The following is a 14496-nucleotide window of genomic DNA, read 5'->3' as shown; positions in this document are numbered from 1 at the left end:
TTTACCTAATTTTGACCTTTTTTTTAAGAACATTATTTTGATGATTGATCATTAGAGAAGGAAAAAGGTTATAAAAGTGAGTAATAACGATATCAGTATGTGTAATAATAATAAAGATTATAAAGAGCTGATAAATAATAATGAAATAGGAAGAAATGATATAAGTTTGCTAAAAAAAACAAAATTGAGTGATAACGATATCAATTTGTGTAATAATGATAAGATATATATAAAAAGTTGACAGAAGATGATGAAATTGGGGACAATGATACAAGTTTGCTAAAATAACAAAAAATGAATAATTGATGTTTAATGATGATAAAGTATACAAACAATTGACAAATGATAAGGATATAGGGAAAATGACATGAAACATCTTCGAAATGATACAAGTTTTCTAGAAAAATGACATTGAATCGATAACAATGGCATGAAAGAGTTTTATAAATGACATGATTTTTTAAAAATGAAAAATCAGCTCAAAAATGATATGAAATACGCTAACAATGACACGAAATAGTTTTATAATGACATGAAACATTAATATTATTTCACACTTATGAAATATTGCTACACAATAAGATATGATGTGACATGTTACACCAAAAAAAACACACTCTAACGTTAAACCATCCTACCAAATAACAATTGTGTGAAATCTTAATAGATTTCTTTTGATGTGTATTTTGACAATCAATTTTTTTTAATAATTATGGCCATCATTGGTCAAATAATGTGTTTCTCATATATTAAAAAATACATATGCGTAACCAATTAAAACTAGTCGATGCCTCGAGTGAAACATTTCTCCGTAGTGGTTGTATAACGCTTCTCTCATGATTTTTTTTTGTGAGGGGAATTCCCTCATAATTCTTAATATTGATAGGAAAGTTAGGGCATGTTCTCTTCGGCATAAAACAGCTGAATTAAACTGAACTGAACTGATTGGAGCTGAACTGAACTGCACTAAACTGATTGGACCTAAGCTGAACTGAACCGAACTGAATAGAACTGAACTGAATTGAATTGAATTGAATTGAATTGAATTGAATTGAATTAAATTAAATTAAATTAAATTGAATGTAATAAATATATGAATAATATTTAAACAATAATAATATGAATATTAAATAGTAATTATAATGATAAGTAATAATAATGAATAATAATAATAATAGTATTTTGGATATTTTTAAATGATAGTTATAAATAAATAATATAAATAAACATAAATTAATAATAATAATAATAATAATTAATGATAATAATGATAATTAATAATAATTATTTTATATTATTTGTATTAATATATTAATACTTGATGCTGATATATATAACAATAATATTATGAAGTAAATTAATATTACTATTTTAATAATTAGATTTAATAATATAATAATATTTAGTAATAAAAATAATGATTGGGTTGGACCGCGAAAATTACATCATAAACCGTTTTGACACTATTTGATTGGTTTATGGCTAAAAAACGTGGGTTTATTTGTGCATTGACCTAAACCATGTTCCTCCTAATAATAATAGTAACAATAATGAGTAAAGCTATAATAAACAAAATAATATATAGAAACAACAACAACAACAACAACAACAATAATAATAATAATAATAATAATAATAATAATAATAATAATAATAATAATAATAATAATAATAATAATAATACTTAATAGTAATGAATAAAAATAAATAATAATAAGAGTAATTAGTAAAATAAATTATACCAACATAATAATAATATTTAACAAAATAGTTATTAAAAGAATGCAGCTGAACTGAACTGAACTGAACCGAGCTGATCCGAACTGATCTGATTGGAGCTGAACTGAACTGAATGGAGCTGAACTGAACTGAAAATAAGTTGAGGATAACAAACCCTTAGTTCTTATAAAATTGGTTGAAATCTAATTAGTGACTTTGCTTCATTCGTGTTACTAGAATCTTTTTTTTTTTTTTTTTGAAAGAGAAATTTCATTAATTGAAGGCCAAACGACATCTACAATAGGTATTAAAGTAAAACAAGATACAATTAAACAAAACTAAATCAAATTCGTCTTCGAAGAAACTACAATGAACCAGATCGAACAATAAAGCACGTCCCCCTTGTATTTGCTGAATCAAGCAGCTATTGATGAGGAAGTCTATCATTCTGATATAGTTTGGGAAGAACATTCTTGATCGAGTCAGGTTGACCGCATCCGAGATTCCAATACCTTCATGTTGAGTCTCGAACTTCAACCAATGAGAATAATTTCTCATACCTAAAAACAAAAGAACCATACTCACCACTCCCATAGGGGAGAAGGAGATTTTCAAAACAGAAACTAAAAACCCCATAACAGGGTTTGAAAAAATCTCATAAAAAAAGACTAATTTATTGAATAAAACAAAAAAAAAAGAACTAAAAACTGAAAATAAAAGGGGAAAAGGGCTTACTATGGATGAAAACATCCATGGCAGCCCCTAATTGATGAAGAAGGGGTAGGGGATCGGAGACTAGGGTTTGAAAGAGAGAAAAAGAGAGAGTAATTCAGCTTAATTATTACGCTGAGATGTGGCGAATTAATTAACTCCCTCATTTCTATCTATCAAATATGTAATTCAGCTTCCGTCCCTAATTGGCACCAACATTTTAGGTTGCGGTAGCTATTGGAGATGATTAAAATACTACTTAAAAAAATTATGAGTGTTGATAAGGTAGTAGTTATAATATCGGATAGTGGTTGGAGTAGATTATAGATAGCTGTTCTATAGCGTTACTACAAGTAACGTTTGAGATTTATAGGGAGCTGTCTAACAAATAAACACTAAATAATGACACAAGGTAGAATTATTATCCAATGTTTTTAATTTTTTTTCCTTTTATTGTTTATTATTTGTTTTCTTTTATGACAACTCATTGTTTTTTCTTTATAATACTAGGAATGTGATTTAAATATTTATTTTAAAGATAAGATAATATTTCACAGTATTTTATACTTCTTATTACTCAAATATTTTAATTAAAATAGGTAATATACATTTTTTACGAATTGAGTATTATTTTAAATTCATACATTTCTTTGAGCATTTATGACGTAGGCAGACTAGCGGAAAAGTTCGAAAAGGATTTGCGAAAAAAGGCCTGAACTGTTTTGCGGAAAATGGGCAGACGGAGTCCGGTTGACTATTGTAATACCTTTTCGGAAGCAGAACGGCCCAACGAGTCAAACTCACAGTAATTGTGATGTATAGGCGTTTTAGGTCATCCGGGTCCGTTTAAGGCCCGAAATCAGCTTTTTAATTATTTCCGAATTTAATTATTTCCTTAATTTCATTTTAGGGTTTTGCTTAACGTATTTAAACATTATTAGGTCAATGTTTGGAGGCAGTTTTTGACTTTTAATAATATCACAGAGTTTATACTCTTTCTGATGGATTCCGGAGTTTTTACAGATTCATCGCTTGTGAATCTGCTTGTTCTTAATTCGAGATTAGTGCTTGCTAATCTCCATAGTTTCCGACTGCGTCAAGTGGTATCAGAGCAGGCTTTCTCCTGTCTCTTTTCGTAGCTTGAAGATCATGGGAGAACCAGTGACTAGGGCAGATCTTGAAGGGGTTACCGCGACTTTTACCACGACCCTTACTGCACTGACCGAGCAGATTACTGCGTTGACTGCGCAGGTGAATAATATGCAGGCTAATAACAATCGAGGAGGAGACAGGAGGACAGAACCAAATCGAACTCCACGGGGGAGAGGAAAACGAACTGTTGTGGCAGATAGTTCGAGTTCTGAGGAAGAGGAGGTTTTTGAAGAAGAACCAAGCGAGGAAGGTAATAATTCTTTTAAACATGATTACCGAGTAAAAGCAGATATTCCATTATTTTATGGGAATATGGGGGTAGAGGAGTTTCTGGATTGGCAGATTGATGTGGATAAGTTTTTCGAAGTTATGGAGGTTCCTGAAAAATAAACATGTTAAGATGGTGGCGGTTAAATTGAAGAGTACTGCTGCTGTTTGGTGGGATAAGTTGGTTATGCAGAGGCAGAGGCAAAGGAAGGGGCCGGTTAAAACCTGGCGTCGGATGAAACAATTGATGTTGGAGCGGTTTTTACCGGAGGATTATGAGCAGATTCTGTATAAGATGTATATAGAATGCGTCCAGGGGAAGAGGAGTGTGACGGAGTATACAGCGGAATGATTTAGGGGAATCCGAAAATCAGAAGGTGGCTCGGTACATCAATGGGTTGAAGAATTCTCTGCAAGAGAAGATGGGTTTGCAAACTGTGTGGACTGTGGCTGAGGCATCCAATCTGGCATTAAAGGCGGAGCAAATAGAGAAATCCCCTAGAAATTTCTCGTCATTCAAAAGGTATTCAGCCCAGAGTAGCTTTGAATTTAACAGTGAGAAGGAGAAGGGTGCAGTAAACAAGGAGTCTGGGTCTGCACCAAAAGTCGGCCCTAGTAGTGCACCACAAGTAAAAGCCCCTGCCCAAAAACAAAATAATCTTTATACCAGGCCAAGTGGGGACACTTGCTATCGTTGTAATGGCAAGGGTCATAGATCCAATGTCTGTCCAACTCGGAGAGTAACTACTGTTTTAGAAGGGGGAGAAGATGGAGAGGAGTTTGAAGGAGAAAATGATGAGTATGCAGGTGCGGAGTGTGCTGAAGAAGAGTCTGAGGAGCGAGTTAACTTCGTGTTACAAAGGGTCTTGTTAGCTTCAAAAGAGGAGGGCCAGCGTAAGAACCTGTTTAAAACTCATTGTTCTATTCAGAACAAAGTCTGTAACCTGATTGTGGATAATGGTAGTACGGAGAATCTGGTGTCCCAGAAGCTGGTGGAATATTTGAAGCTGTCCACAACACCACATGAGAAACCCTACGCTTTGGGTTGGGTCAGCAAGGGTTCTCAAGTTCGCGTGACAATGACTTGCAGAGTTCCCATCTCCATAGGGAAACACTACAAAGACGAGGTAATATGTGATGTATGTTCTTGATATGGATGTGTGTCATATTTTACTTGGTAGGCCTTGGCAGTTTGATAATGATATTACTTATCGGGGAAGGGATAATGTGATGATGTTTACTTGGGGTTCCCATAAAATTGCAATGGCTCCTGTTTTGAACTTTGATGATAAGGCTGTGGAAAGAAAACCAGTTTCTTAGTAATGACTTATAATGATAAGGAACTTGATGATGCTGTGAAAGAAACTGAACCTTTTCTGTCCAATAGTAGTTAAAGGGTTGTTTGGGGCTGTAAAAGAAGAGAACCCTATTCCTGCTGAAGTTTCGGAGATATTAGAGGGCTTTAAGGAGTTGATTGCTGATGAATTACCAAAAGAGCTACCCCCCATGCGTGACATACAACACCACATTGATCTGATTCCTGGTTGTAGCCTACCAAACCTTCCCCACTATCGTATGAGTCCCAAGGAGAATGAGATCTTGAGAGAGCAGATTGAGGATTTGTTGCAAAAGGGCTTCATTCGGGAGAGTATGAGTCCATGTGCAGTTCCTGTTCTTTTAGTCCCTAAGAAAGGAAATCAGTGGCGGATGTGTGTTGACAGCAGGGCCATCAATAAGATAACTATCAAGTATCGCTTCCCTATCCCTCGACTGGAGGATATGCTTGATGAGTTGGCAGGAGCTAAGGTGTTTTCGAAGATAGATCTGCGAAGTGGGTACCATCAGATTCGTATTCGACCTGGAGATGAGTGGAAGACGGCTTTTAAGAGCAAGGAGGGGTTGTATGAGTGGTTGGTAATGCCCTTTGGTTTATCAAACGCACCTAGTACCTTTATGCGCTTGATGAACCAAGTTCTTCGTCCTTTTACTGGTTCTTTTGTTGTTGTGTATTTTGATGATATTCTGATTTACAGCAAGGACAAGAAAGATCACCTGGAGCATGTGGCTCAGGTGTTGCAGGAAAATAAGTTGTACATTAATCTGAAGAAGTGCACGTTTTGTACCAGCAAATTACTCTTCTTGGGTTTTGTTGTTGGTGCCGAGGGAATTCAGGTGGATGAGGAGAAGGTGAGCGCAATCCGGGATTGGCCTACACCTACATCAGTGACGGAAGTTCGTAGCTTTCATGGCCTAGCAACTTTCTACAGGAGATTTATTCGGGATTTCAGTACCATAACCGCACCAATCACAGAATGTTTGAAGAAGGGAAGTTTCAGTGGGGAGATGAGCAGGAAAAGAGTTTTTCTCTGATTAAAACCAAACTTTACAGTGCACCGGTATTAGCACTCCCTGATTTTGACAAGGTGTATCAAGTTGAATGTGATGCTAGTGGGGTCGGTATTTGAGCAGTTCTGTCACAAGAGAAGAGGCCTGTGGCTTATTTCAGTGAAAAGTTGAGTGATGCTAGGCAGAAGTGGAGTACGTATGACCAGGAGTTTTATGCAGTGTTTAGGGCATTGCGGCAGTGGGAGCACTATCTAGTGCAGAGGGAGTTCATTCTATTCACTGATCACCAGGCACTAAAGTTCCTCCACAGCCAAAAGGTGATCAATAAGATGCATGCTCGGTGGGTGAGTTTTCTGCAGAAATTCCCTTTCATTATACAACATAAATCTGGTGTGCAGAATAAGGTGGCAGATGCATTGAGTAGGAGAGCTTCCTTACTCATCACATTAGCTCAGGAGATTGTGGGTTTTGATTGTTTGAAGGAGTTTTATGAGGATGATGCGGAGTTTAAGGAGTTGTGGGCAAAGTGCAGCAAGGGGCAGCCTAGTGCAGATTTCCACATTCGATAGGGGTACCTTTTTAGAGGTGATCAGTTGTGCATTCCTTGTTCGTCCCTACGCGAGAAAGTGATTAGAGATCTTCATGGAGGTGGTCTTGGAGGACATTTGGGGAGGGATAAAACTATTCTGGGTTAGAAGAGCGGTTTTATTGGCCTCACATGAGAAGGGATGCTGGTACTATTGTTCGTCGCTGTTATGTGTGTCAAGTCTCCAAAGGTCAGTCTCAAAATACGGTCTTCATATGCCTTTGCCTGTTCCTGATGATATTTGGCAAGATCTGGCCATGGATTTTGTTTTGGGGTTGCCTTTTACTCAACGAGGGGTGGATTCTGTTTTTGTGGTGGTTGATCGTTTTTCGAAGATGTCTCATTTCATTGCATGTAAGAAGACAGCTGATGCTTCGAATGTGGCTAAGCTTTTCTTTAGGGAGGTGGTCAGGCTTCATGGTGTTCCTACTCTATCACTTCGGATAGGACACTAAGTTTCTTAGCCATTTTTGGATAACTCTATGGAGAATGTTTGGGACAGCACTGAACAGGAGTTCAACAGCTCATCCACAGGCAGATGGGCAGACTGAAGTCACTAACAGGATGTTGGGGAATATGATTCGTAGTGTATGTGGTGATAAACCAAAGCAGTGGGATTTGGCTTTGCCTCAGGTAGAGTTTGCTTACAACAGTGCTGTGCATTCGGCCATAGGGATATCACCCTTTTCTGTGGTCTACACTTCTGTCCCTAGGCATGTGGTGGATCTGATTAAGCTTCCTAAGGGGCCGGGAGTTAGTGTGGCAGCTGGGAACATGGCAGAGGAGATTGTTGCTGTTAAGGAGGCTGTGAAGCCTAAAACGTATGCTACTGGGCAGAAGAATAAAGCTGCTGCTGATAAACGCAGGCGAGTAACAGTGTGGGAGATGAGGTGATGGTGTTTTTGCTTAAGGAGAGGTTCCTTGTTGGTACCTACAATAAACTGAAACCACGCAAGTAAGGGCCATTCAAAGTGACGCGCAAGATTAATGACAATGCATATGTGGTCGCTCTGCCGGATGATATGAACATTTCCAACACGTTCAATGTGGCTGACATTTATGAGTATCATGCAGATCAGGCCCTTTATGGTGATACGAACTAGGGGTCGAGTTCTTTAGAGGTGGAGGAGACTGACGTAGGCAGACTAGCGGAAAAGTTCGAAAAGGATTTGCGGAAAAAGGCCTGAATTGTTTTGCAGAAAATGGGCCGACGGAGTCCGATTGACTATTGTAATATCTTTTCGGAAGCGGAACGACCCAACGAGTCAAACTCACAGTTGCTGTGACATATAGGCGTTTTAGGCCATCCGGGTCCGTTTAAGGCCCGAAATCAGCTTTTTAATTATTTCCGAATTTAATTATTTCCTTAATTTCGTTTTAGAGTTTTACTTAACGTATTTAAACATTATTAGGTCAATGTTTGGAGGCAGTTTTTGACTTTTAATAATATCACAGAGTTTATACTCTTTCTGGTGGATTCCGGAGTTTTTACAGATTCATCGCTTGTGAATCTGCTTGTTCTTAATTCGAGATTAGTGCTTGCTAATCTCCATAGTTTCCGACAGCGTCAATTTAAAACGTATATTTCCTTGTATAAGTGATTTGGCACCTCAACTTTTGTCCATTGGCATTGAGCAATTTATTGACCTAGGTTTAATTTCTAAAGCAATTTATCACATGATTTTTTCCTTTAGTATAAATTAGTAATTTGAAAAATAATATATTTTCTTAAATACGTCTTTTCTAAAATCTTATCATATTTTGATCTTTATAAACCGCACGTTTCTTGAAAAAATAACAAAAAGACAAGAAAAAACTTCATCCAAAAAAGGTATGGCTGGGCCCAGTGACCCAATTGAGCTCTTTATAAACGCTGGTTGCCTTGCTTAATTAATAGGTATACAACTCCAAATTCATTCTTTCCGAAAAAAAGTTGTAAGAGAAAAATGGGGTTTTCTAGAGCTATCATTTTTCTCTTTGTTTTAGTTGTTGCTCAACATGGAGCAAAGGGTGAAATACCCAGAAAAACAATGCATATGATTAATGTAGCAAATATGAAGGGCCCTTATATAGGTGTTGTAATACCCAACTTATTTGAGTTGAACCCCCTTCTTCAATCTCCAAGCTATAAATCCTCCAACTTTAACATTGATTTTTCAGGTACAAATACATGCAATAATCATTAGCCATCCTCCTATATTTATGCATACACTACTATACTCTACCATAATCCTCGATGGTTTTTGTATTATACTCCCTTCGTCCTTTATATATATTTCATTTATTATTTGGACATTATTTGTAAGTAAAGAAAATTCTAAAAAGAATTTCAATATATAAGATAAAATACACTTATGTGAATTGTTTTGTTTCGGCTCATTGTGTACATTTGAAAAATCAAAGTTTTAATTTTTTTTACTAATATATGTAAATAAAGATACTAATGATTCAAAACGTGCATTGAAGAAATGAAAGTATATATAATGCTTATAAATGATTTAGGAAACAAAAAGATCGGAAAAATATATCTACACAATCTATTTGATCCGAAAATATAAATTTAGGAGAAATGTTTTTCCTTTTTTTAGTTTGTAGAGACTTAGAGATTAAAAAAAAAAGAAGCTATTCCAAGAATGATAAACATACTTTTTTTTTTCTTATGCTATGTCTTAGATTCTTCTTTTTTCTTATGCAATATATAATCTTCCCTTCATGTTATACTCATTTTCCTTTTCTCTCTATTTTTTTGTTGCCTTATGAGCACATGAACTAATTTATTATTGTGTTTACCCTAATAAAATTTTCATAAAAATATATTTTCCATTGTTAATATTTTTTGATCAGCTACATAGCGTCAAAAAGGACAAACGAAGTTTCTACATTAGACGTATAATTTAATATATATGTTTTTCCATCATATATAAACTACTCTTTTTTCTACTTTCTTACTATCTTTTGTAGGTAGAAGATTTCGTTTTGGGACCATAGCTAACAAGAAAGTGATATTGGTCATGACCGGACTTGGCATGGTAAGAAGCATTTATTTTTTAACAAGATGCAAACATACACAACTACACTAAACCGGACAATATTTGAAGTTTAACAATTTTATTATTTTTTTAAAAAATTTATGAGCAAATAATATTATCAACTTTTTTCAATTGTATGAGTTGAGATTATTCTCTATTATAAACATGTGATTTGTTAATAATTAAAGGTAATAAACTTAATGATTTGTTTGGGAATTTGCATAAATATTACAGGTAAATGCAGGTGTCACTACACAATTGCTTCTGAATTTATTTAGGGTCTCGGGAGTTGTACATTATGGAATAGCTGGCAATGCAGATCCTTCCCTCCATATTGGAGATGTTGCCATTCCTCAATATTGGGCCCACCTTGGTCTTCTTAATTGGCAGGTAAAATTTGCCTAATATTTTTAAAAATTTAATACTTGCACCAATTTACTTAATTTAACAATAAAGTATATATATGTTGACGATTTGACCCTATTCGATTTACTACAAATATAATAGTATTACTTCTTCTGCTTCTAAATACACGCAACATGTTGAATTTCACATATGTCGATGTATTACTTTAATGGTTAACACCTTTAACTGTCAATTAATTGAACTTATATAAATATATATTTGAGAATACATTTTGAGGCTAATTTGATAACATATTATGACATATTATTTGTATTTATTTTATTAGCTTTGCAATGCCGTCAAATTTAGTATTTGAATGGTGCAAAAGTTTAATTTCAATGTTAAATGTATTTAGAAATACAAGTAGTAGTTTTTCGTAAAAGTAAGTTTGGCTCGGTAAATATGAGTAAACCGCCATATAGAAATTAATTAGTTTGTAGGCCTGGACTATGTCCCGGGTATGAAAAAAAATTTCATTTATTAGTATAATACTTAATGATAATAACACCAAATACAACTTAGCCTAGTGGTTAAAACTTTAGTATATGTACTTGAGGTCTTGGGATCAAACCCTATACTGTGCAATTTCTTAATTTTTTTATTGTACATGGATTACATGAACTAAAACTCCCTGAGGAGAGCGCCACGTGGCATAATTCCTTGTTGAGAATCCGTAACTTCAGTTCACTACAATCTATGAAAAGATTAGGGTCTTACAAGCTTTAATTTGGGGACTCATATATTTAATTTGTATTTTAATTCGACTGGAAAAAATTTAAAGTTTCTAATCACGCATTATTGCTTAATGATGATGCAGAGAAATGGACATGGACCAAATGAAGAACTAGCTCTTGAAGCAGCAGGAGATTATTCAAGGAAATATGGCAACTTAAGATTTGCTGATTACACCACAAATATCAAACATAACAAAAAAGTTGACAATCAATTGAACAGATTCTGGTATCAAGCAGAAGAAGTTTTCCCAGTAGATGGAACTCCTGAAGAGAGACAACATGTTTTCTGGATTCCAGTTGATGCTCATTACTTTAAACTTGCCAAGAAACTTCAGGTAAAACTCGATTATAAATAAATTATTTGAATCAACAAAAAAAAACTAATTATTCATATTTGAAGTTTACATAATACGAATTTTGATTTATTATGGACGTTTCACATTTAGTTATTAGCTGTTTGTGGTTGGCTTTCAGTTGTTTTACTTGGCTGGTTTGATTACTTGTTTATTGATCGCTTATATTGATTGTTTAACTATTGAGCTTTTACACATGTGTTTGGTATAATTGGTTATTGGTTGCGATATGAAATAAAACCCTTAATTTTCTTTTTGTAAATAATTAGGTAAAATCAAATCATGACAACACCATTCCGCTAACACGATCTTTTTACATAACCTTATTCAGGATAGAATTCTTGTTCTCCTATTCCACATCTTTATTAGCAAAATTAGTTATCCTCTATTTTTCTCAACCTAGCTTTCCTCTTGTAGACCCAATTTTTTTACGTGACCTAATTTATTTAAAATTTGGTTTACAGAACATAAAGTTGGAGCAATGTGTGAATGCAACCACATGCTTACCTACAAGACCCAAGATGAGTACAGTGCTAAGAGGAGCAAGTGCAAGCATATATGTAGACAATGCAGCTTATAGAAGCTCTATATATGACAAGTTTAAGCTAAGCCCTGTTGAAATGGAAAGTGCTGGAGTAGCCCTCATATGCCACCAACAAAGGGTTCCTCACATCACCCTTCGGGCGCTCTCTGACTTAGCCGGCGGCGGTTCGGCCGAATCTAACGAAGCCGACACCTTCTTACCGGTTGCTGCCAAAAATTCCGTCATTGCCGTTGTTGAATTCATTAAGCTTTTACATTAACTTCGTTAACTTTAGGTTAGCATTTCCGACTTTGTATGAGTGTGTGGTTACTTATTATTGTTTTTTTATTCTGCGAAATGGACGCACCAGAATTGATGTGCGGCACATGCTGAAGATTTTTGAGATAAGTTTTGCTGTTTTATGCGTTTCAGTTGAATCCATTTTACACGTGCAATGAATCAACATCTCTTTTACATTACTGTTTACATAATTACGTTGTTGCGAATAAAGTGTTATTTTGTGAGAAACATTTTTATAATTTTTTTGTAAAAAACAATCTTTAAACTCTATTTTCTTGTCAGATTAGACCCTTCGACCATTTTACGGCATTGACTTAATTTTTCCGACGAAGAATTTTTTTTACCCCCTTCCCTCTTCATTTCCCTCCAATTTCTTTCTTGTAAACCCACCCTAAAAAAACCAATCTCTCTCTTACTTTCCCATCTATCTAGAATCTAGAACAATTCAATCTCTCTCTTCGTCCTTTGTGACTGCAATGGGGTCTAAGGAGTGGCAAGGCAAGGAAATTCGAGCGACGGGAACGGGTAAAAGAGGAAATTAGAGCAACAATATGAGGAGAGAGAATCCGCCATTGTTACCGCCTTACCGGTGAAGCTCTTCAACGAGAAGTGGCTACTCAGGTTGATATTCCCAAGACGAATTACTCGTGGACTGAAGCTCGTAGAGCCGCTGCTAAACGAGCCACTCATCTTCTCGCTGAATTCGCCAAAAATGATACAAATATGTCACTTATGTTCCCTGTCTCCATTCTTACTGTTAATGGTAACAAGCTGGGGGGGTTTCTTAGGTTAACAACATTCAAGCTGAATTTTTCGTGCAATCATGGTGAGATGAGAGAAAGGAGAGGAAATGACAAGTTCATAGGAGATTCAAATTGGGATTGTCATTTGAAAGAGAGGTGATAGAGAATGGTTTGTTTAGGTTTAAAATAGGGGCTCTGCCCAAGGCTTCCAGTGTTGAGCGATGGCTTCTTGTGCAAAGGATAAGGCGAGAAGGTGAGGGTGGAGGATAAAGAATGGGGGTGAGGCTGGAAATTGGGGTGGGTTTGGGAGAAAGAGATATTGCGTGAGAGAATGAGGGGTCAGGCTGGGAAGGAAGTGAAAGAAAGGAGAAAGAGAGAATGAAATTGGAGGGGAAAAAAGAGGGAAGGGGGTAAAAAAAGTTCGCTGGAAAAATTAAGTAAATGCCGGAAAATGGTCGAAGGGTCTGATCTGAATACAGTGAGCTATAACAATAATAGTAATTATATTGTTGTTATAATAATAATCATCATAATAATAAGGAATATGATAATAAAATAATAGTAATAACAATTTCTTCATTTATGCTCTCTATCCCCTTAAAGTTCACAAATGCACACTCTCTTCTCATGATAAAGCAAAGAAACAAGTCAAATCCAACTTGTAACATTATCAAATTTCTCCCAAAGCATGTATTTACATTAACCTAGTAGTATTTCAAAGAATATATATAACGTGCATGTAGTTCAATTAGAAAATGTCAGAATAAACATGTATTGATGTTATAACTGATGTTTATCTTGCATTTAGAAACTAATATATGATATTTAGTCAATAACTTCATAATATTGTTAGGTCTAGGGTGGATGTAATTTAGATTTATACCCACATAAAAAAATTATACAGGTTCAATTTATTATCACTATTCATGATGGATATGGACTTTTAGGTGCGTATTTAGAGCGCATCGATATCTATTAGCAAATTATCATCACGTATCTATACTAATATATTAAAAGGCGTGCGTAAATCAGGAACGGTGCCACTGCCACGTGGCGCTCTTCCTAAGAAGTTTTAGTTCATGTATTCCATGTACAATAAAAAAAATTAGAAATTGCATAGTATAGGTTTCAATCCCATGACCTCAAGTTCATGTATTAAAGTTTTAACCACTAGACCAAGTTGTATCTAGTGCTATCATATCAAAGTACAATATTAATAAATGAAAATTTTCTTACCCGGGCATAGCCCGGGCCTAATAACTAGTTTATGTTGATAAAACGCACATACGACACAATTGCTTAATCCACATACTTGGACGTATATCAGTTTATGTAAAAGTTATTTTTGGTATAAGGTACTCTCAGTCATTATTGGTCAATTGATGACTCAGTGCTTGCCATTTAATTTCCTACATCACACTCCACAGTCCACACAATAAGATAATCCTATTAAAAAAGGGAATCGAGTATACCCTCGTGAAAACGCATGAAATGGTCGTAATCAAGTGAAATTTCCATCGCTATAGTTGCTACGTAGTCTACTATCACGGTTGTCGTCTATTTGACACACAACTACTTATCCTTTATTCTTTATACATTTTAATGCAGATCTCTTTTGGTTGAGTGTG

The 14496-nt window shown here is 35.2% G+C and overlaps 1 protein-coding gene across 1 annotated transcript; it reads left to right on the top strand.

Moving 5' to 3' along the window:
- Positions 1-8662: 8662 nt before the first annotated feature.
- Positions 8663-12299, top strand: LOC104885190 (bark storage protein A). The gene is made up of 5 exons (XM_010669895.3): positions 8663-8941; positions 9743-9810; positions 10045-10200; positions 11033-11284; positions 11767-12299. Exons 1-5 carry the CDS (start codon positions 8728-8730, stop codon positions 12103-12105), a joined length of 1029 nt encoding a protein of 342 aa, XP_010668197.1. The 5' UTR covers positions 8663-8727; the 3' UTR covers positions 12106-12299.
- The last annotated feature ends 2197 nt before the right edge of the window (positions 12300-14496 follow it).

The sequence above is a fragment of the Beta vulgaris genome, chromosome 2 (assembly GCF_026745355.1).
Source record: "Beta vulgaris subsp. vulgaris cultivar EL10 chromosome 2, EL10.2, whole genome shotgun sequence".
NCBI classification, from domain to species: domain Eukaryota; kingdom Viridiplantae; phylum Streptophyta; class Magnoliopsida; order Caryophyllales; family Amaranthaceae; genus Beta; species Beta vulgaris.
Note: the sequence above shows the minus strand (reverse complement) of the source record. Positions and strands in the feature narration are given on the sequence as shown.

What these genes read in the sequence shown, in the direction of transcription:
- LOC104885190 (XM_010669895.3), top strand. Translation starts at nt 8,728, where the DNA reads ATGGGGTTTTCTAGAGCTATCATTTTTCTCTTTGTTTTAGTTGTTGCT. An exon ending in TCATGACCGGACTTGGCATG is followed by an intron (nt 9,811 to 10,044) that starts GTAAGAAGCATT and finishes TAAATATTACAG; the next exon opens with GTAAATGCAGGTGTCACTAC. An exon ending in TTGGTCTTCTTAATTGGCAG is followed by an intron (nt 10,201 to 11,032) that starts GTAAAATTTGCC and finishes ATGATGATGCAG; the next exon opens with AGAAATGGACATGGACCAAA.